The sequence below is a fragment of the Leuresthes tenuis genome, unplaced genomic scaffold (genome assembly GCF_036924035.1).
Source record: "Leuresthes tenuis unplaced genomic scaffold, fLeuTen1.0.hap1 SCAF_10, whole genome shotgun sequence".
NCBI lineage: Eukaryota > Metazoa > Chordata > Actinopteri > Atheriniformes > Atherinopsidae > Leuresthes > Leuresthes tenuis.
The window spans coordinates 21,056,908-21,081,342 of NW_027325364.1; the positions used below are offsets into that span (position 1 = coordinate 21,056,908).

At 41.9% G+C, this 24,435-nt stretch overlaps 1 protein-coding gene across 1 annotated transcript in view; it reads right to left on the reverse strand.

Annotated features, from left to right (window-relative positions):
* Nucleotides 1-2,869: 2,869 nt before the first annotated feature.
* Nucleotides 2,870-24,435, reverse strand: part of LOC140316732 (exostosin-1a-like) — a 31,485-nt gene continuing 9,919 nt past the window's right edge. Inside the window, exons 2-11 of the mRNA XM_072394681.1 lie at nt 15,178-15,271; nt 12,256-12,363; nt 11,961-12,080; nt 10,082-10,214; nt 9,046-9,164; nt 7,602-7,697; nt 6,608-6,697; nt 6,338-6,498; nt 6,065-6,236; nt 2,870-5,730 (exon numbers count right to left, since the gene is read on the reverse strand). Coding sequence (XP_072250782.1) covers nt 5,545-5,730; nt 6,065-6,236; nt 6,338-6,498; nt 6,608-6,697; nt 7,602-7,697; nt 9,046-9,164; nt 10,082-10,214; nt 11,961-12,080; nt 12,256-12,363; nt 15,178-15,271 — 1,279 coding nt within the window. The 3' untranslated portion in view covers nt 2,870-5,544. The remainder of the gene's footprint in view (nt 5,731-6,064; nt 6,237-6,337; nt 6,499-6,607; nt 6,698-7,601; nt 7,698-9,045; nt 9,165-10,081; nt 10,215-11,960; nt 12,081-12,255; nt 12,364-15,177; nt 15,272-24,435) is intronic.

The window sequence follows — 24,435 nt, forward strand, 5'->3', positions numbered from 1 at the left end:
TGTTGTGTTGAGTTCAGCAAAGATAATGTTCTGTTGCAAAGTGTTTTCCGTGTCAGGTGGCCTGCAATGGCAATGCAATGCAATGCAAGTGGCACTAAATTAATAAAAGTGTACCGAATAGCAGAGATGGATTACAAGACCCGATAAAGCATCATGTTGACAGCACTGACAGTGAACGCATCACTTTTAAGAAAGGTGAAAAATCAATTGGACTCTCAAGGTTCATCTGTTCACACACTTGTTTCTTGTAAGGGTGATTAATTATTAATCTATGACAAATTAGCAACACATTCAGATGGACACAAATTAACTGGAATTTTATGTTGTATAGAGATTTATAGACTGTTGCATCAGTTTCTTATGGATGTATTAGATTAATCTACCTACTACTACTACTTATTGGTTCCCAATGTCTTGTGCTGCATGCTCAAAAATCGTGTGCGTGACGCATTTTAACCCAGTGCTCTCCCAGCCATGTGTGGATGGTGACAGAGTTTTGGGCTCCCATCTGTTATAAAAGATAGTTCCATTAATAGCTGGTTGCTGTTGAAGACGTGAGCAATGTTTCAACGCAGCCTTGGAAAACCACTCATTTCCACCCTGATACTTTCCAGGTTTTAGATAAGCTATGTTCAACATCCAAAGCCTGAGCCGCATGATTATCTATCTCCATCAACGCAGAAGTGTATGATTATCCGCACAGCTGTGTGAAAGCTGAGACATCTTGTGCTTTGGATGCACTGACGCCTTTGTAGATGCATGGAGGCAAATAGTGAGAAGTTAGATTGTTTTTATCCTGGGAGAAGAATTGTTTCCAACTATAATGTGCCCGATCTTAATGTGTTCAATCATGTCCTCAGAAGGCGACTGAACTGCTTTGTTTTGATGAGCTCTGTGGTGTTCAGCTGCGCTGACTGTGCAAAAGCGATCCTCAGATTCTGTTACATCTTGATGCAAACTCCGTCTATTCTTCCTGTTTTTATCTTGGTGGGCAAAACTACTTCAATCCCCATAACAAAGAGATTATTTTCTCTCAAAGTGATCGCAGTGATGCTTTAAACTCCATTTTAAGCCACAACGTTGTTCATGTAGTGAGGTGTTCTGAATGCATAGGGAGCTCAGTTAGGCTCCTCCACCTGCCCAGGTGCAGCAGAAATGCCTCACCTGGCCCAGTCTCATCAGCTTTCTTTTGCTGGTCTCTGAGGCTGGCTGGCCGGTTGGTTGGTTTGGTGTTCTTTTGGTTTTGCCTAATTTGCACCTTTTTGATGTTTTGATTTACTTTGGCCAGCTTTCCCTGTCATGTTTATTTGTGTATATGTTTTTGAGATATTGTTTATCATCCAATTGGGTTGTTGGTTTTGTATGTTCTGTTGAATTTTTCTAAACCCTTATTCTCTTGCGTTCTAGGACGTTTCTTTTGTTTCAGTATGGACTGGGTGTCTCCATGGGAGGCCAGGCACCGTGGTGAGGACCTGACGTGTACTGGGGCTCTTTCTATCGCATGTTGTGTGTCTGCTGTGCAGTGTCGCACCCAGGTTAGTGAGAAGGGGAACTTTCTCAATAGTCTGTCTTCCACTGAAGGCCCAGCCCACTGATTTTAGTCGTCTGTTATAATTATTAATACTTTGTGTTGTGGTTGGTAATTTTAGTTCATATATGGTAATAAAATTTCAAATATTTTATGTCTGCATTTTCTTCTTTCTGGCAGCTTTTATCCCTCATTTCGGTTTGGTTTTGATTTCCATAAACTTATTTTCTCATTGCTGCCTCCTCACTGTGTCCTTGTTCCACCACTCTTTGTGGCACTTACAACTAGAACGCACGGGGTTGCAAATGATTCTATCATGCAGAATGTGTCTGGTTACAGTGTTAACCAAGCAAGCAAATGTGACGCTGATGGCGCCATTTCCAACATACCAAGAAAGCAACTTTGTGCAGAGCTCCAAACGGCCAAAGAGAATGAGAGCACACGCAGAAAGTAGAAACAAAGTTCTCCATCACAAAGCATGAGTTTATCTTCAAGCATGAGTTTATCATGCTGTGACGATATCTGAAGACGAGAGGGTGGGGGTGTTGGGCATTTGTCAAATTTGGCCTCAAGTCACAGTGCTTAATCCAACAGCAGGGAAGGGTCCTGGCAGCATGCAAACCCAGATCCATCTCCACTGCAGATACGCATCTCTTCAACGGGATTAAGAGAAGTTGAGCTAATTTGCATAATATTACATCAAACAAAACTTCTGGCACGAGATAGGCCCCCTGTTCACACGGAGACCCTGCAGCCATGTTTGACATTTCACGTCTTGGTTTATCAAAAATGTCCCTCCCTCTTACTACACATCTGGATGCTGCAGTCTTCTCTGAACTGCACGGAACAGAAGGGGCCTTGCTGCGACTGTTCAGCGTGACGGCAGATAAATCGTTCCGACTGGGCACGGCTCCAGATTCTACAGACTGCAGATGATGCTTCATACATTTTGCCCAGTTCGGTGCACTTTAGCAGCAGCGGATCGTCCCATCAGGCTTTCTCCAGCTACGGTGGCAGGTTTGATGCACCATGGGATCATCTCGGATAGATGCGGTTATTTGCGCAGCGTGTCTGAACCAATCGCCCTCACACAGAATTAAAACACAGCAGTTCCGTGGCACAGAATGACGTTCACAGGAAAAACTAACGGTTCCAGTTTGGATTTTGCTGAGTAGGTGCAGTTCATAATGCTAACATGCAACTTATGTTTCAGAAGCCTGGGAATGGGCAGATTACACAGCAGAATTATTTACAATTCGACTATCACAGCCTGATAAAAGTTGAGTTTTTTTGTTTTTAAGATGAGAAAAGACCAAAAACACAACAAGAGACAGCGAGACATTTTACATCAAACATTTTATTTGATTTTTTTTAACTCGTTTTTATAAAAGTCATTTACAAAACTGAGAGTTTCTTGTACCATCTTTCCATCTGAATCTATAAAATTAGGTCTGCAGGTGCAGAAGAGAGTGATGCAAACAGGCAGAGACTCAATTCCAGACTCAATCCCGTCCGATAAATACTGCGTGAGTATGAGAATCAGATATATTACAATAGATGTGACAAGCACAGAGAGTGGGCTTGTGGAGCCTCGCGTGCATAACAATACAAGGCAGTATTTCAGGATGCATCCAGCGACACTGTGAAAAACATTCCCACCACAGGAAAGACGGGACTGTCGGTATCAGATGCGGCAAGTCTTCGGGAGCAGTCCAGCTTTTAAATCATTTGGGGTGACATTATGCTGTTGTTCAAGACAATAAACCGAACAGCTGCTATAAGATGAAAACAGGGTGATGATCGTTGCACAAGGCAGATGGGGAAGAAACAAAACAAACAAAAAAAAAACCCTAAGTGGAACTCCTCTGAAGGCACATCAATATATCTGAAACATCAACACGAGGGAAAAGAGAGATCATTTCACCTTACATATTGCACCATGCTCATTTCTGAAATGCGATTCTTTTCCACCTGTATCCAGTTGTCCCGACAGCACTGTTGAGTTTTCCAGGATTGCTCATTTGCTTTCAGGTTCGTGACACATAAGCCCACATAAGTCCTTCCTTTTCCACTCCCAGCATTCTTGTGCAGACAGAAGATACTTAATGGACTAAATAAATACAGGGAATATTTGGCATTCCCAGTTGCAAATGAACAAAAACTAAAAATATACTAACAAAACCACAAATGCTCTATTGGCACATTCTGTGAATGAGCTGAACAATCGCTTGGTCCATGTTCACAGAAAAAAGGAGGCGAAGCCAGCAAAGGATGCTGGGGGAGCTGTGTGGCTAGATTTTATTCATTTCTTTTTTTTTTTTTTTTAAAGAAATGTTGCCAGCTTTATTTGAAGAGTAGTTTGTTCAAATGATGATGGGATTAAAAAGAAAAAAAAAAAAAGTGTGCCCTTTTCAAACCCGTTTAGATATGGTGATACGGCGAGAGGAAAACAATCAGACTTGGATGTAAAGGGGAGTCAGTTTATCAATTCGGCAGCATAACAAAAAAAAAACAGTTCTTATTATAACGACAGTCAAGGTAGAGTTTTGGAGCAAATGAGAGGTTTGTTTTTTTTAAAGTGAAATAAACTCCAATGTGGCACAACGTCGGCCTGAGGTTCTGTAGGATTCTCAATCATCATCACATCTACCGAAAAGTAGACTTGGAACCCGGAACAATCACTTACTTAGGCATATCTCTCACAATTTGAAAAACTCTTCCAGAACTTTTCAGCTGTATCAGTGAAAATCCCTGTATGTCTGACCATATTTATTCATAACAGGTGGTGGGGGGGGGGGGGGACAACAGCTTAGAGGAATAGCAGCTTTGACAGCGCTTGCACATGGCAGGTGCTCGTCAGCCTCAGCTATTGCCAGTCGTCCTGTGACAAAACGAAACTGGCTTTGTGGAATACAGACAACGGCAGAATATAAATATCTCTCACTAACTCAGACCAAAAAAAGATCCAGTCTATGGATTTCAGTGGTGCGCGTTTCAAACTGACACTTTTTGGCTCATTGGCAAGCTCAGCCTTCCTCAACAAAGGCAACACACGACCTTCTTCGGTCTCTAACCTTACCGTCTTTGAAGTTTTTATGAATGAAAAAGGACCGAGGAAAGTTTCCCGTTAAACAGAATGAGGAAACTCACTGAACAGCTCGGGGGTAGCCGTTCCCTAATGGCCAATCCAGCTGTGCAAGATGGCTTTGAGGAGATTATGAAATAAATTGGACAGAATGGCGACAATCGCATATGTTCAACTGCATGAAAACATGTTTGCATTATACTTTGTTGCTGACCGGGAGAATTTGATACATCATCGTTTAATCACACGGAAAAATCACAAGTCATGGAGGAAAATCAACAAGACAAGAAAAAAAGAAATTCAAAGAAAAAAAGCAGCAAAATCAAGGTGCTCAATTCTCAGATTCGTTGACCCCAACGCCTTTAGATAAACAGCGAGGCACTGCGAATGTTGGATACATGATCATAACCCAGCTCATTCCTCTCCTAATCCACCCGACTATTGGATTTCATTAAGACATTATAGAGACCGTAGTGCTGGCCATTCATTCACCGTGTAAAAAAATAGCTAAACACAATCCAAAATAGTGTTATCCTCTTCATAATCAATAATATACTGTCGGCAAAAACTTTCAGGAACCTGTGCATAGAACAGTCAGTTCACTTTCAGCGGATTGGAGCTGGACACAGTTTGTCGCTGTTGAGACGTCGAGATGTGATTTGTGAGCAATTTAAAGTTTTCTGGTGTGGCTGGTAGGTAGTCATGGTGTGTTCGGGACCTCGGCTATCCCCAAGTACACGGAAAGCAGGGGTAAGACAGAAGGACAACAAAAAAGACAAATGCAGCGCCCTCCACATTTGTTCGAGTTCCTTCAGCTCCTCTTCCCCTGAACCCCATCCACTGACCCATCTATGCAGTGATCTGATCTTCTCTTTTTGTCCGCCTCCCTCACTCTTCCTTTGTGTCCACAGAGCGGGGAGGCTCAGGAGGGTTATAGCCGCTCGATGTCCCTGTATTTCTTCCGCAATATGGACACCTGGTCTTTGAACAGGACCGGGTCTAACCTCATCTGAGAGTGGACGAGTGGCATGGTGCCAAACCAGCTGGTAAACTTGTTCATGCAAGTCTGACGCTGGGCAAAGTGGTCCGGGTCAGCCCAGCGAGACGCTCTGGAGCTCTATGGAGGTGACAGAACACAGAAAGGAAGAGAAAAATGAATAACACTTCAATTATTGTGTCCTTTCTGAGCCAAGTATTCACAAGTCATATTTCGAGAAAAAGTATAATTCAAATTCATACTTTACAAATGACCAGAGTCATTTTCTTTCCTGCCAGCTACACCACTGAGGGTTAAGTGGTACATTGTGTATAAAAGCTTTAAGTCTCTGCCACAGACATTTCTATAATACAATAAGCCGTGTACAAATCTACAAAAACCTCCCTGTGGCTGTTGAAGCTTCAGGCATCAATTTTAAATGAACTACTCCTGAACGACAAATATCCTGGCTCACCTGTCCCATCATGGTTTCCTTGTATTGTTTCTTTTGGGTGACCTTGATAGGCGGCAGTTTAGACACCGACGACACAAGAAAATTCATCAGGATGTCCTCACAGTTTGACATCTGGTCAACCATCGTCTTCAGACTGGCTGGAAGGTAGGTGGTGTACAGGTAGTGGTAATATCTAAGGGAGAAATGCGGTGAAGTGAGAGCAGCCTTAAGATGGCAAAATGGAGAAACTGTGGTGGTGTTGAACTTAATGGAAACAGAGGACAGTGTCCATACTTATGATAGATGGCAGCCCCAGTCAGCACCATGGAGTAATCATTGGTCCATTTGGAAGTGTAGCCCCACCGCTCTTTGTTGCCGTCCCAGAAGTGGCTGCGGGCCGGATATCCGACGATGCGCTCTGGAAAACTCTGCCACACCGTGAAGGCAAAGTCGACCTGGACCCAAGTCAAAGAGAAAAAAGGAAAAAAAAAAACGTGAGCCCAAGAAACAAGTATTTAAAAGACACACAGATTCTTCAGTAAAAGTGAAGCCCGGGAGACAGACCTCTGTGGTAGAAAGCACAGTGTCCTCATCCAGACTGAGGACAGCATCGGTGGGGATGGTGTCGTAGGGAAGAAAGCGACTGCTTATCACCTGGTGGGATTTTAAAAAAACATAACAAAAAAAAAAGACACAAGCACGACGTTAACTGGATGCTGAAAGGGAGTAAATCGTTTCCCTATGCACTGCAGTTTCTGTCAGCACATGAGCAGGGTGCACGTGTGCTGGAGTGGGGCACGGCTGTCTGGTTTCACACCACTTTCTTTGCGTTATGTCAGAGCTGGTTCAGCTGGCTGAGTTCACAGCAGTGAAATGTCGCTTTCTCTTTACAGGCCCTGAGTAGCTTCATACTTCAGACAGAAATTGAGCAACAAAGTAATTCTCCCCTTTGCAATGACATCATTCAACCTTTAGAGACTTAGAAAAATCTAAACCTGGGGAGAAGAATTAAACTTTGGTGTTAGAATATTCCTGACAGAACCGGATTCATTTCACACAAGTGCTTTAATGTTACATTGACACCTGTGTATCGTTTCAGTCTTGTTTATCTGACCTTTTGTTCTGGCTGTTAGTATCTTCTGATTGCCACGACCCACCTTTTTTTAGAACTCAAAGGAAAACATTTCCATCAGTAGCCAAAAGCATACAGTAGGTCAAGTCTCATGGGTGCATTTAGACACTGCGAGACATCCGTCTTAACATCCGCCTCATGAGACCCACGTTCTGGCTGTGAGGCTTGTTTGATTTGAATTGTCAAATAAAAACGAGCAGGATTTTAATCGCAAAAAATTACCTCTGAAAAGCATCAGCTCAGACTCAGAGCTTTTGTCTTTTTGCACTGAAGCATTGAGTTGACCTGTCTCAAGCTCCTCAAATAAACCCAGAAAGAAACAATTGCCGTTTCATTTCATAACTCAAACCGAAGGCTTCAAATGGGGAAAGAAAAACGGCTGCGGTGGCGTACAAACTGAGAGAAGCCTATGGCTAAGATAATTACCTTGCTTTCTCCTTCTATAACAATAACCGGGACTGAGGTGGGGGGCCAGCGGTGCTTGACAGGGAGAAGTTTGTCACAGTTCCACAGAACTATCACCTGCACAAAGAGCACAAATGCAACGCTTAGTCATCATTCTGAATGCAACATTCACCTATATATATCCATGCATGCACGCAAAATGTTAAAATAAGGGATTAACATTTATAGTAGTTTATCCAGACATCCTCAGATTTAGCAGACAATAGGTCGAAAGTCATAAAGATCTTCTCTTAATTCAAATGACTTTTGTTTAAATAACTCACCATCTATGAAGAACACAACATTTTCTTTTTCTTAGGAAAGTAAAGTTCCTAAAATACTAGTTTAGGAACTTTACTTCACACGACCTATAAATGTCACACCATTTATAACACAGCAACACATTATTATACCAGCATCTTAGTAGTAAAAGTCTGCATCCAGGAAAACTGAATTCAGAGTGTTGGTTCATTAGCAAAAGGCCACAGTATTGGGCGTTGTTAAAAACCACAAACATGCACCTCTGTCAGAGTAACAGCATGAAGCCACACATTACAGTTATAAGCAGTTTACACATTACCTGCTTCTACAGGTAATGCTCTTCTTATTGGTGCTAGTAAATTGGATGTATTAGTAAATCATAGAAGTATCTGCAGTATCTGTCGTGTTAGATTAGGTCTGCTGTGGCAGGAAAGTTTCCAAAGTATAACAATGGACTGGGAGGGATGAGGCGGCCACAGAATTTGCTTAATGTATGACAGCACTTCTCAAAAAAAGTTACACATTTGGGGCAAGAGCGAAATGTACGAATATGACTGGCAGGAGAAAGTTTGCATCGGTTGCAGGCATCGCTAACCACAGGGCAAGTCCCGGCTAGATTAGCATCTGTTCAGTGTATTCTGTGGAAGACTTTGCATTGGATGAAGCTATCGTGGGTACATACAGATCAGGGCACACTCTCCTACTTTCTTTATCAGGATGAGGTAGCGGGCTATTAACAGTTAAATAAGATGCATTTCTTCAGTTCTGGGGTCCACAGCTAAAAGCGTGAACTGGTAAGGATGAAAGAATGCTATCATTCTATCAAGTGATGCTAACACTGCCAACGCCTGAACAATGGGTTCATGTTGGAAGGTTTAAAGACACGTAGTGTCAATATGTACAGCAAAGATACTGACGTACAGAGAAGTTTGAAGCCAACAGCCGCGCTTGAGAAAAACCAACTGCCTCTCAACCAAACGCAGCTTTGCTCACTGTTAAAAAACCTCAAAATGCAGTATGGGGAATTTTCTGTGTTTTCAGATGTGAAACACTTGCCCTGACTTGGCAAATGAGTTCCTGGGAGCCGCTCATATCATCTAACAAGGTCACGAGGCAACCACTGAGCATTAGGTCACTCTGATAACAGGACATGGCTTTTAATTACCTGAGCACAGTACTGGGATTTTGCCACAGCAACAAGCAGCTTCATCACTGGCTGGGACTGCGAGACCAGAGGCGTGACCACATGAATGATTGCTGTAAACTTGGGGTATGGCTTGATGCCTGTGATGGAGGAAAAAAGAAAAGAATCTTATAAAAGCTTATATAACGGATACACAGAAGACTTTACAGGACTTTAAGTGCTATCTATTGGGAAATACTTTGAATTAACACAAAATTGTAGATAGTAGAATATGCTTCAAAGGCTGATGAGACAAATGTTAAATGTAAACATACCAAAAGTCTTCAAGATGTACACATGTGCCATAAACACGGTGTGAATTCTACAGTTACGGCCAAATTGGGCTTTGTGGAGTCACAGCCTTCACTATCAAACTGTTATCAGTTCATCCTTGAAAATCAAATGTCAATTTCTGCCAAATTACTAAGAAATTCTCCCCTGAGATGTGGGGACATGGAAACATAAAACCAGACCAGAAACATTTCAAATCTGACAGATAAGCACTGAGGTAGGTGAATAATCTTCAGAACTGCACTCAAAAGTATATGTAATGACTTGAATATGGAACTGCACCAATCCTGATCCCATAGTTAGATGCTCTGCATGTAGTTTCCAACAAATAAGCATCAGACAGGATTTTGGGAGCAGCATGTCATATTATTTCATTTAAAATTGCATCATCTCTTTGACAGCTGACTTGGTCTTTTGGTCTGTGTGCCAATTTCAAACGGATTACTTGACATTCAGCATAGCTAAACAAGTCTAATTAGGCTTCTAACAGTGAAAAGTGTCACAAACACAACATAGCAGGTCTAACGGTTTGCTTCTCTGTGACAAACCATGCATTTGGAAACATAAAGTGCATATTCTGTCAGCACTTTGCATCTAAGTTCACAAACTGGCACACAGGCCAGCTGTTCCTGTGTTACGTCATTAATGAAAATCGGCCGAACAAAACCTAAGACGTGCTTTTAATTTGGTTCCCTGCCTACACCGTGAGCACGGCTAATTTACTGACCCAGCTTAGCGTAATAGAAGGGGAAGTCTCCCAGATGTGTGGAGTACTGAGGCAGGGTGAAAAGACCCCCAGGAAGACTGTTCCACATCAGGTTACTCCTTGAGGTGTGCAGCAGAACCCGGTCCTGGATGATCTACATGGATAACAGAGCGGACAAGACTTCAGTCAGTTCCTCATTCCATCAACAAAGCGCTGACCCACTTCCTGAAAAACGAATGGTGCATCACTTCAAATAATAATCATCCATCATGCTGTTTGGATGCAGCACGCGGACGCAGATCCTCTGGCAACTCTCAAATTAACATCTGATATCACAGCGTCACTTCAAACAAACAAGGATCCTGCTGACTACAAATGATGTTCTTTTTTTGTTTGACTGTCATGTCTTCTCAAAAGCAAATATTTCATATCACCCAATTATTTCATTCGCCTTTCATTGTTATTACCAGGACAGACTATTTTTGGTTACGGTCTATACTTTTCTGTCTTTAATCTGTCAATTTAATGAAGTCATAATTCACCCTACCCAAATGTTTTATACCTCATATATGGAAAAAACTGAATTGGGATTTTGGACATGTCAAAGTGGGAGAAGAGCAAAAACGGGTCCTCTATACTCAAAATCTTGTCCTAATTTACTCGTGAGCATGAAAAATAGGCATCAGGTGTGAAGTATGATCAGCCCAGATAAGCGTCCTCAGAGACCTTGGTGCAGCTGCAGATCAAAGTAAACCCTGTCTGCTTCCAGCAAGATGTTGGAAGCAGAGCTTCAACCTTTACCTTGTTCTATAGTGAATTCTAAGGATTTCCTTGATTATGGTCTCTCGCTGTAAGAGCACGTCTGAATTTGAAACATGACTGACCTTTCGCTGTCCTACGCTATACGCTGGAACAGGTTAAAGACACTGAGTGGAAGCAGTGAAATTCCTCCCATATCTTGGGACGAAGCCTCTGTTAAAATGTCTTAAGATGGCAACTAATGGTGTAAACTGCTCTTGTAAAATAGGCTTATATGTAACACAAAATTGAGATGGCTTTGAAGCCGATGTACTTGAAGTGAGATTCGGGTAGTTTGGCAGCCATTTTGAGGTCATCTGCTTTGACATGTCAAAGTAAAATAAAGATAGTGGCTGGTCAATTTGGAGATTCAGCAGCCTGGCTTACTTCGAGGTAACCTTAAACATCCTGTCTGCTGTTCTATCTTGCACCCTAATCAATTTTCATTCCTCTCTGCTTTCATCTTGGCCTGTTTGTAATTCCAGCAAAAGAGCAGCATGATGGCCTGGCACTCACCCAAAAGAATACAGATAAATGAACCCTGACAGGAACAAACTACAGACATGATTAATATCCAAGCCACAGCCAAAAACTTTGACACTACTATTGAACAATACATACCAGCACCCTCTCTTTTTCTTTTTAACAAGTTTTACATCGACAACTATGTCAGTAACGAGGGTGAGGAGAAATACTGGATTTCTCCTGGGAATTAATTAAAAGCTGTGCTTCTTGTAAGGCCGCAGGCATGGTCTAACAAACAAATGGAGGATGGCCCCTAATACAGACCAGGCAGGTGGGAGATGTAACAAAAAAACCCCAAGAAGTTGGAATAAATAAAGCCATCGGCTTTAATTTGAGAAAAGAAGTGAATCCGAATTCCAAAAACAAAACATGAATTCATGGAACTCGGTTTGTCGTTATTTGGGTGAATGTATAGCTGTCAATAAAGTGGACATTTTATTCAGTGACTCAGTATTTCTGCTCTTCTACACTGTAGTATGTGACACAAACTGATAATACTCAATCTTTCAGAGGTACACGAAATTATTTGCAGTTGCACCTGATATTTAAACATCAGTGTTTTACTGTGTCCGTGTACCTCCAGTGTGGTCAGAACTATCTTCTCCACAGAACTGAAGTAAGCCTCCCACAGGAACTGCGTCTGCTGCCTCAGGGAGAGAATCTTATCCTGGTGGATGGAGCGCACTGTTGAAGGGATCTGAGACGCAAGTAAGAGATGTTAATCAAAAACAGAACAGAAAAACTAAACCCTTTAAGGAGCATCCATAAGACAGTCAGATGGCAGAGCACATACAAAATAAGAGTGCTACAATGCTGATGCCAAACACGAGGCATCTGTGTAAGTTAACTTTGGTTATGCAAAAGGTTTCTACCTGTAATAGCAGCCTTTCATCCCCGATCACGGCTGCTGTATTCCAGTCAATGATTTCCGAGAAGGGAAGCTCCCAGCCATTACTTAGCATCACTGGCACACAAGCTGCCTGTAAGTGTAACGTCACGTAAAAACACAAAATACACTGTTGGTTAATCAGATGAGCTGTTTGTGTAATGATATAACGTCTGCTGTACAGGTAATACTTTCCTAAATTACAGAACCACTGATGACCGTCGCTCAAAGCGACTGAGAAGCTTCATATTATGGTCAATATACACAGTGAAAGAGCAGATATACAGTGGAACATACTGGAAAAATTAAACCCCCTTTTTCTAAGAGCTTAATACTTTTGCACTGAAGTGTGTATACGCATGCCCTTACAAATCCACTCTGTCGTGTGTGTGTTTATATGGACTGGATAACACAAGCGGCCTCTTGCCGGCAGTGACCGGCTCTGTAATCTGCTAAGCGGGATACCATTCCCTGATTGGTCACAACACATACAGACACATACGTCCAGGCACAAACACTCCTGCATCAGAAAGCTGCTGCGCTCATCTAATCTCCATGGTGTCATTAGCAAAGGTAGCAATCTGCTCAAAGGCTGCCACGCTTTACCTGCTTATCTGCTCTCACAGAGGCAATCCCCTCGAGATCCACTGTAGTCCAATCCTCTCCTTACTCAGCATATCAAAAACAAGCATGGAACAAACATGACGAAACCCACGTCTGATTGACTCCCGACATTTTGTTCATTTGCATGGGTAAAAGGTAGCACCACCATGACTTTGGCCTGCATTACACCAACTCATCCGTTGGCTATTTGCGCTGCATCACCTCTCAAATCGGTGAGCTTTTTCTAAAAACAACTTAGCCCTTTTCACTTTGAAGTCAGACACTAATTATCTGCAAAATTCAGAAATAAAAAATGAAGACAAGTCATTTATTTTCAGATTAATATCTCTCTAATATGCACATCAGTATAACGAAGCATTTAAGAGCAGATTTCGGTTGCCCTTACCAAAGACTTCCTCTTTCTTCCTTTTCTTTTCAATTTTTCAACCCTTAAAAAGCACATCATCAGTGAAACTGCAGCTTAATTGTTTCAAGGGCAAAATATACAACTTTCGAACGATCAAATGCCGACTGGAGGGTACCGGTTCAAATAAAACAAACACAGCAACTATACTACAGCAATTATCTTGAGAGAATCCTCATTTATTATATCATCACGAGGCCATGTTCACAAAAGCATGCCATTAATCAGTGGCTATGATCACTTGAACAGTCTTCTTCACTGGCCTGTTGTTTTCCTCCAAGAACCGATACAAGGAGTAATTACAGCTATACAGAAACACATTAAATCTCTTTATTAGCAAAGCCTCTCAACTGAACCACTGGCAAGGAGGGAATTATGTGACTAATAAAGCCACTTCTTATTACATAAGAACAAATTTATTTGAAAAAGCACTTGAAATGCAGCTTGCCTTTTATTTCAACTGACATTTCAAGGAGCCAGTATCTGTTCTCACAGTGAAAAAAGCAGACAAAGGTAAATTACATCCCAACCCACTCAAGTGAAACTTTCATTTGGCCAAGCTCTACATTAAAGTAATCGAGAGAGCCTTGACAAAGACCCTCTCTGAACAGCTACAGCAAGTATACGGGTCATGTCAATGATGCAAAAAGTATCATTGATGGGTAGCCCCATCATGAATCAGGGAGACTCTGAAACAGGTACTAAAATAAAGGGATACCAAGCACTAGCAGCGCCAGGAATTTGATTGTGGGTGGGCCTCCAAAAACGGGTTCCCCTTCATCTACGTTTCAGCGCTTTTCCGCGGTACTGAGGACAGCGACTAGAACACATAAAACGCTATCATAAGTTACCTCTGCCTACTGCCAATATTAGTTTTCCCTCCAGAAAATGTGCACACACACAGCCAGACACTAACGTTAACTGTTACTTGCCTTGCTGGAATGAGGGGGTGGCTGTGGGAGGATTTGATGGGGAGAGGGTGGCCGAGCTGGATGGTAACTCGTAACCACACTGCGTTTCTTGAAAACAAGCTAATTTGCTAAAACTAATACGTTTAGTCGTGTTTACGTTTCATATTAGCTATCGCCTGTGTCGGTCTCATTCATTGTTTGCTTGAAAAGCTTGCGCGCCATTGTCATTAATTTCATCGGATCACTTGCTGGTGACAATGCAGCCTGTGGGCAGGCGCCACACGTGGGGGAGAAGCCGCTGATTGGTTGAGAAGCTTTCACTCAAATCTTTCCTCATCCTGCTTATTGGATGAACAGCTAGAATAAAAACTAACGCTATGTCCGAGGGTGATAGAAACAATAGTAGCGCCGCGGGTGATACCAAGTCCAGAGTGTGTATATAACCACCCAAAATATTAAGCATGTTTGGTGTAACGGGAGAAAAACTTATTAAAAGCTGTGATTCATTCAATAGGATCGAGTTTCAAAACAAGCAAAGAAAGAGAGAGGAGAATAAGATTTGATACAACAAGAGAGACAAGATGGCAGAGAGAGCAAAAGAGGACAGTGAGTCAGAGGCAGCAGAAGAAGCACGTTGCACAACAACTGAATGACTGGCAGTGGGTGAGAGACCCACTGGGACTGACTAGTGCCTCGCTTTTCCATCTTAAAGCCACTCATTAATAGCTTTAACAGAGCTTCCTGGTTTTGCAGCACAAGATTTCTTAAATTGGTTTCACTCGTCTCTGATTTCACATTTCAACTGCAAAACCGATGGCGACACTTGAAAACCCGAAGGCTGAAGCCCCTTCAGCACAATCTCTGCAATCTTCGAGTCTGAACCATGCGACCGTTCCTTTTTAAAAAAAAGAAAACGGATAAATAAAACACCATTAAAAACGACTTCCCAGTAACGGACAACATCACTGACCTGTAGAGCCTCCAAGAAGCGAAAAGAGCCCAGCCGGCGACCTCGAGGTACCAGACAGAACGTGGAGTTGTACAGCATCTCTCTGTAGTCATACCTGCACGGCACCACAGAAGAAGAAAGTGATGAAGTAAAACAACACAGCAAGTAGTGTGCATGTAAGCATTCCCACAAAACAGTGGTATTTCATCTGTTTGTGAGGTAAGGGCATATAGAACAGGCAAGATAAAACAAAAAGACTTTCATATACAGAAACATTTGGAGCGCACAAGGAGGAATGGAAAAGTCACCGCTTTGTGGAATACTTGGAAAGCACCAGTACATTCTGGAAAAATCCCAGCTTTAATCTGGACCCCCACTCTCCCCACCCATCTTTAAGCACTTTTGGCCTCTTACCTGCACATCTCTCACTCTTCCTGCATCCACTCCCACCCTCAGTCAACACCTGCTTTGATTAAGAAGCTGCTTGGAATTCCTTCCCTGATAATATTATGCGTATGCAGGACAGGGAGAGCAAAAAAAGGGTGCATTTTTGTTTCTCTTCCGTTATCCATCACATTGGGTTTTATGAAGTGAGCGAAAGTGTGGAAATTTAATTCTTCCGTGTGTTGTTTGTCGACAAAAACATGCAAATTTGTGGTCACATTTGCATGAGTAAACAAATTCTGTTTTTAAGGTAAGAAATCATTCGTGTACATATGGAGCGTGTCAAAAGAGCCAGTTCTCTGGACTCTCCATTGCTGTGTGTGTAAACAAACTAACAGTGCTTTGCACTAATCTAACATTTCTGGGCTATCTAACCGTTCAAATTGCCATTTGGCAAGTTGTACAAGTACATAAAAATAATTGCTCAATACTTTTCAGAGGAAGGGATAATTCAGGACCTCCTGACTGGATCTTTGACAGTGTGTGATCTTGTGTTAAAAGAAAAAGGGAAAAAAGCAAAGGGCTGTCAACAGTGCGGTCCAACATTTTACGGGGAAAAACTGGTTTGTCATCTCGGCTCCGTAAGCCTCAGCGCATCGATGTAACTGCAGCGCTTCTAACAATCTAACAACCTGGATACAGAAGACGATGAAAGGAAAATAACACTGAGTAAATCCAAACACAGCTATCGCTCACTAAAATCCATGGTGCCCATTTAAATAGTAAAAAGCAACTTGGAGGAATGCAAGCTTGGAAGACTCAGCAAGGAACCTAAATGTGTACGGCTCAATGAAACTGAAACCTGAGAAAGGAGAGGATTATTTATACGTCTTTGATGGTGACACCACTGTCTACATTTTCACTGTAAGAGTGTGCATCTCACCCAAATTTCTTTCATGTAGACATACATTTTCCCTTCTAAATTCAAACAAATCCATTCTATGAACACGGCACTGGTTAACTACAGCTGATACACAAGTCTGACAAACATCTGTCGGTGAAATATTGTCCGTCTTCTCAGTTCTTAAGCCATCACTCAACTATGCTGTAAGTTTATAGCCTAAATCTTCACCATTAAAAGAAACTGTGTGCTGGCTATGCTCACTTGGCACAGCGGAAGAAATGAGGACCCCCACTTGTCTACACCAACCAGACATGAGACGAGAGGCCCCCTGCTGGGTCTCCTCATGTCACCAGCATCTGAGCAAACAACACAGCACATGCGCTGTAAGGATGACTTCCAGTCAGCAAGAACCTAAAATCTCATTAGATTTGACGTATTTTGTCAATCCAGAAAGCAGTGGCAGTGCTTTAAATTAGGCAGTCGGAGAAACTAAAGACTGGGTTCTTGAGTTGGATCAGCCCCAAAGACACCGACAGAGTCAGGCGACAGCAGAGGGGCACAAAGTACAAAAGGAAGGCAGACGCCGTTCACCGACACTTAAGACGTGCTCAATGTCCGATTAAGGGCTTTGTGTGTATAAGACCACTAACATTTGAATGTCTCATTACATTTAATGACATGCAAAAATCTCAAACTGACTCTAGAAGATAATCAACCAACTTAACCGTGGAATCAAGCAATCGGCAGGTTCGCGGTACATTTGATTCTATCCAGGTGTCTGCATACTGATAGAACTACATCTTAAAAAATTTAAATAAATGGCTCTGATTTGTATCAGTTATTGAAATGCAAGACAACACGATCATTTTCAATTCTTATCAGTCTAATCTGGATCATAGATCAATGGTTTGGTACTTTCTTTTCTTTTTAAAAAGGAAGAGATTCATTTCTTCAATTTGCAAAAACTACTTTGCTTTGTTTTTTCCTAAAAAATAAAAAACAGTTAAGTATTCTATTGTGCCATAAATAAGCAGCATTAGTGCCTCTAATTGAAAAAGTTTGCAGCACCGGAGACACAAATGAGCACAATACAAATGACCAACTGCAACGTTCTACCAGCTTTAATGATGATCAAATATCTATCTGGATAATCCCTCTGCAGACTGCTCCTGTCATCGACAACTAAACAGTCACAACAGGGACTTTGGATCAGATTAACATACAGAAGCCTGAAAACACTAAGCTCGGTGTTTATGATAATAAAAAAAATTATGTTGGGCCATAAATAGTACAAAATAAATTATAATGGACACATATGCTCTGCTCTGATACGTGCATCCATTCAGAACAAGTAACTTGATTCATCAGTCTGACCCCATCACTCACAGGACAGGCCATCATTAAAGATGACAACCCAATCATCACGCCAAAGTCACATAAATAACATTTTGCAAACCTATAAAAACACAAGTCTCAAGTCCAAATCTGGGTGTCAACCTGGGTGTAAAACTTGAATCAATCATGTTTAATGCCAGTAACGTCAGAGGGCCAGATGTTCATCTCCCTGCAGTCTTCTCCTCTCAACCAGATGTTGGCCCGTGCGCTCCCACGGCAAAACTACTGCATGTCAGCATAGATGTTAACGATGAACGCTCACAACCGTCATCTGCTTGAACCAGCCCCACCTTGGTGTGCAGTTTCTGTCTGATGTCCTCTCTTTTTGCTTTGAAGCACGATGCACTTTGGTGTTCAAGAGTAATTTCAGACAACTAACAAAAACAGGACACATGGTGTCGGTGGACGAGTCTCTCGCCTGCATTTAACAACTATGTCAGATGGCAGCAATTAATTCAGCATGATATGAGGTTAAATCCTGTCGTGTCCCATATTTCCATCACTCCTCAGCCCAGATGGTTGCTATGAGCACATCAGTCACACCAGGCTGGCCATCGGAGGGTAATCGCAAAATAAACATAATGAGCTTAAGTAAGTCTTTTTTGACACTTCCTGATCATCCCATTTAAAAAGCTGGAATGCCAGAATACCTACAAAACATACAGCTTTTATAATGGTTATTATTACAGCAACAACCAAACACAGAGTGTCCCATTTCTCCACATAATGGAAAACAATGCTTGTAATGCTCTAATTTGACACTCAAATCAAAATCTGTTGATTTATGATGTAAATAAAACATTTTTATTCACGTGAAGCTCAGACCTTGAAATAATGTAACCAATAAGAGGAAAATGCAGAAACACAGCCTGCTGCAGAGCTGCATGCAATGCTTCAGCGTGAAAGAATTTGTGTGGCAGCTGCATCCACCGAGGATTAAACCTCGACCAACTTTTCGTTCAGAGCAACCACACTGTTGACATTTCCTGACCATCCACTAGCTCGTGGTCAGTAATGACAATCTTTTATAAATGGCAGCTCTTTTATATGACCACTGTGTGTGTGTGTGTGTGTGTGTGTGTGTGTGTGTGTGTGTGTGTGTGTGTCTGCACGTCTGCGAGTGACAGAATAATGTGGAGACTATTTAAAATCTTCAGTGAGTTTGGCTGGGTAATAAAAACCAAAGAGCTCCAGCTATTCAGAGCTACGAAAAGACAGTTTTTCAGATCTGTGCTGATTGGAAACATTAACTCAAAGTGGTGAGGATGAAGTAATGAACAATAATATGACCTCTAAAAATTGATCAGCACGTTCCAGAGAAATTGAACGAGAGTAAGAAAAGTTGAGATTACAGCTGCTCATAAAAGGGAGAAACATCCCAGTTAACTCCTTTGACATTAACCTGAATGCAAAAGGGTCACAAGTAACATAAAAATGTAAACATATGGTCTAGTTCTAATTTAGATACAAACACTCGCCTCCATCTACAAGAAGATACATAAAGAAATTGAGCTAATGCAGCATTGTTTTTTCAATACCATACAAGCTGTCTTATGCTGGCACATGTCTCAGTTTGCAAGGTTTTCCCTAAAACACAAAGAAACCACAAAATTAAAATAATTGTGCTTGGCATCTGCATATAAACCTATTTATTCATCAGTAGAAATCACAGTAGAAATCTGTTCAATAAAGCAGGAGGGAAACAGAACGATTCTGAAAAAGAAAATAACAACAAGAAGCGAGCCAGGGTCAAGAAAGAGGATCAACCAGTCTCCTAGCAACAAGAATGGATGGTGTGAAAAGGAAATGCGTGGCGTGCTTTGTCAAGAAAGCTGGAGGAGAATCAGAGGCAAAGTGTTTGTTTGATAATCTTTCCCAGAGACCAAAGACATTTACAATAAAACGACCGACGGAGAGGACCCACATAGCAAAGAGCCCCATCCAAGGAGGTGGTCCACAAGTGGAAAATAGAACCCAACACATTAGTGCTCATTAACTTCTCACTTTAAGTGTTACCTCAGCAAACAATCCAACTGTGAAAATATGGTCCGAATGATTGGTGTCAAGACTTTGATACAGCATAGCATTAAATAAATCAGGATGTCCATCATGGGCTCGCCCCAACCGATCACGTTAATAGAGCCATTTGGTCAAATCAATCTCTTGCAGGAGCCAGTCAGCAGAAGAGCAAAAATCAGGATCTCTACAGAGAAATGCTTTCATTGTTGTTCTTCTTTGCTCCTTACATTAAGAAATAGTATCACAAAGTTTTTGTATAACTGATGCGGAAAGCATGTAGCAGTCACCACCGTCAACCATCATCACACCTGTCAAACCACCCATGGCTGCCAATAAATGATGCAAATTAGTCCAGCACAACTTGGCTCAGCTATAACTGAATGTGCAAATCGATGCATGGGATGGTATTTGTGTGCAATTACCCTCTTAGGGAATCTATAAAGGATAAACCTGATGATAAAGCTCAGGTAGAACAAAAGCTAGTATGCTATAGCCAGCTCATATATAATATTCTGCTTTTTATTTACTTCCGCAGTTGAGCCACATTGACAAGCAGTTAGCTGTTGCCAGGATCGTGAGTTCAGGCCAGAGGAATTTCGGCCTGAAAGGCGCTGAGTGAAAGTGAGTGTCATCGGATGAGAAAAGGAAAGAAGGAAAAACAGCAGCTGACAACTGCACACTGTATACAAGTCCTGAGCAGCCAGAGCAAGCCATGGTAAGAATGTCACACACACACAAAAAGCCTCATTTTGATCTTAACGCACATCAGAGCAACTTCAGTAACTCCAGACGCAGCCAGATCCTTGTCAGCTGCTTTGTTTCCTGACAAAGCTGCGCACTCCCATGAAGACGCATGGCCGGGGAGGGAAAACTTCAACTTTTCTGGAAGACTCCCATTACTTTTTTCTATAAGATGAGATTCATAATTGCTATTTTCTCACGTTACAAAGGACTGAACTGCGGTAAAGACCCAAGTTAGAAAGAAGACTCATCTCTTGAACCGGCAGGGTATATCAAACCGTTACAGAAAGTGATCCCCGAAGAATGTGGAAAAATGACATGTTAGTGGTTTTTATTGAGCTCGCAGATAAATGGAAAAACAATCCAATGTAAGACTCTATGAACACCAGGTTGGGACTGCTGTGTGTATACATGTCTGGATTCAGGTTACATTAGGATCCCTATTCTGGCAATGTAACCCAGTTAAAACTATAGACATAATACAAGAATTATGGACCAAAATAACTAAAGAGTGTGACACTAACATGCTTAATGTTATATCGCTTAAAATAGTCAGGAGCCTCTGGGCGGAACATTACAGAATAATGGCCAAGACTCTCATGAATGAGATTCACAGCACTATTATGTCTTAATGACATACTTAATCTTGACTGTTTCACCTGCAGCTATAATAGATGAGAAACTTTGCTGAACAGTTAGTGCCGGCTAACAGCCCCTCGAGCAGGTTTGAGGGCTTAACGTTTGGACAAAAGAAGTGGATGGCAGCAGACTTCTCAGCCTGTTCATTTCTCACTGAAATAAAGCTGTTGAGATGTGTTGGCAAAACACGTCGCATTGTCACCCACACTGGCTGAAGGATGATGCAGAGTCGAGGTTGCAGTTTGACCTAAAACTCCAGCTATTCTGTCCCAGTGAAAGTGGCCACTGCCATAGTCAGTCAGACACTGAGAAAACCTGTGGTGTACAGAGACTTCCAATACAATTTCTGACAGCTCCACACCTACGGAAATGACTAAATAGAATAGTTCCACTGAAGAATCCACTCCATTTATTAATCAGCAACAGTAACTGATGATGTATGCCTCATGGTTCATGAGAACAGGATTGTCTGAAGAAACAAAAGGCCATAAAAAAAGCAAAGGCGGTCGAATGCAGGGTTCATTTCTTCATTTATATCAGCAGAGAAAAGTGAATCAGGTTAATAGTTGTAACGCTTTAATAGAAAAGAGGACATTTTCTAACGGCACAAGACTAGACATTGCTGCTTAATGGTGTTTAACAAGCATTAGGAGCTTTACCGTGAGTCAGTGGAGCTCAGAGAATGTTAGCACTAAAATGTCTTTTTGAAAAACAAAGTCTTCACTTATTTCTTCAAGGCACTGAGGGCTTACTCATCTCTCCCTGGTTAATGAGTTCAAAGAGAGCTTTATAAAACATTTACAGACACACAGAGGGGGTGGAGGGGGGTTCTTCAGCTCCAACACATTAAATGACCCCAGGTTAATTCACCTGATTACTCTGCTTTGAATCTTATCGCTTTGAATCTTATCACTCCTCCTTCTGCCCATCTCTACTTTAAGCTCTCTCTAAACACGGCAACCAAAACGCAAAGATCTTTCGTCTGTGCAAATACCTCGCCACAAAAATGGTGTCGTACGCAGCTTTTGCAAACACACACGGTGATCCAATCAAGTCGATTAATCCCAACGTATGAGTTAAAAGAAGAGCTGGTAAATTTCACTGACTGACAGGGGTTTGGCAGGAGGATTTTTCACACCCCTAATCGGCCGTCCATCAGCTTGAGGAGAGCGATGAGTAGGATGCTTTGAAGTGTTCTCTGGATACCATAACAAGAAGACAGGGCTCTTGGAGATAATAAAAAATGACTGCTGCTAATGGAACAGCCCAATGCATTGGAATGTCAGGGCGGACTTCTAAAGTCAGGAAACATAAACATGTCTGATCAGACAGTTTGGGTCAAATTACATCACAACTTCATCCAGCGAACCCTTTGGCAATAGATGAGAAAGACAGAAATATAAATTTATGCTGTCTGCATACTGCATTTCCACATAAGTCCTCCAATTATGCTGGATCCAAGTAGGTCCACAGGTCAGACAATACATACCTCTGGCAAATAACTGAATGAATAAGAAAAAACTTTTTTTTTTTTCTTTTTAAAAAGTGGAAGTTGAGGAGAATAAGTGATACGGTTTCTGCTCTTGAAAGAATGCTGTCAGACAGTCAGTAACAGACTTGTTTAGGACACAGAGCCAGGCTGGTCGTGCTAGTACGGAATCTATTCTGACAGAGAGATAAGTCCAGGTCAGGAATGTGTCTGTTCCTGGGGTAAGCATGGTGGACGGATGCAAGAAGAGATAGAGGGGTGTAAAAGCTAGACAGCAAAAGAGGAGGACTGAATCACACCGAGTCAGTCAGACATGAGAGGAAACGGGAAACGAGAGTGAAGAATGGAGGAGAACTGAGAAAGGCAAAGAGGGTTGGGAGGCAAATGAAAAGGGGAAGCAATGAAAGGTGGGGTGGATATGGAGAAAGAGGAGAAAACAGACCAAAAACATGGAAGTGCAGAGAAGAGCCGAACAGATGGAAATCTTATCAGCAAAAACAAGAGGAAAAAAAGCATGCAATTTACTGAGGGGATTATGATCGTCTGTGCAGGCATGCAAATACGAGTGTATCAGTCAATAGCTTCAAATAAATTGTTTTTATCCATTTCACTCTTTAATTTTTTTTAGCATTAATCTGAAAACCTCTTTCAAGTCACAGACAGCTTCCTCTCTTTTAAAGCAACCATGAAAACATCCATGACAGGGAGGAGAGGTATCTCAGATCAGAAAACAACAACAGAGTCTGAAATCGATGCAGCATCAAATGGACTTGCGGGCTGCGACTGATCTGATCCAATATCCATCATGCTGGGAGAGGGATTTAGATAAAACCTGGCTGCTGAGGCTGGGATATGCCTGGAATGAGTCCATTTTGAAGCAATTTGTCTTTGTGCGTGGGTGTGATGAAGGGCCATGTGTGCAAGTTTATGCATGCGTGAATGTGCACAAGCACGCCTTTTTTCAAACGGTGAAGCAGGAGGTAGATTTGTAGGATTGTTTCAAATAAGTTTAGAACAGTGAGAGGAAGGGCAGCAGAGGAGTTTTTCCATTTTAGGTGCCATATTCATCTGGATAGATTGAGTGTAACCATGAATATTAACCAGCACAGATGGCCCACTTAAAAGAACCAACAACACATTTCACGAGCTATTGTTAATTGACTGCAATTCTATGTGAGAGCTGAAAATAAATAAGAGTGAGCTAACTCTGCTGTCACAGTCAATGCTCCGCCACAGATGAGTTACAAGATAAAATAACTATTCTGCTGTTGCTGGTGAATTGCATCTTTCAGTGCAGCCTTAACCGCAAAAACTATCCGACACGGACACACTGACGAGAGCGGGTGGGGGGGTATGAGCCTCTGGGAAACCAGTGAAAAATAATCTGCAGAGCAGCTTCATTCTGCCACTGAGAGTGTAAATTAGTGTCTAGCCAAGTCAAGTCACTAAAAATGAAGTGTAAACACAGTCTTTTTAACTCTCAAGAGGGAAAAGATGATTACCGCGCAATTACGAGAACACAGAAGAGGGAAGCCCCGTCGCCTCGGTGGCAGAAGGAGAGATTACAGGGTGGCGGCTGCACTAATGATGATGGGTAAAGAGAAAAATAACCACAGGTTTCCTAGCGGATACATAAAATTGCATGAGCTAGCAGAAATGTGTGGCATTTGACAAACACATTGGCAACGGTCTTGAAAATGACAGATCG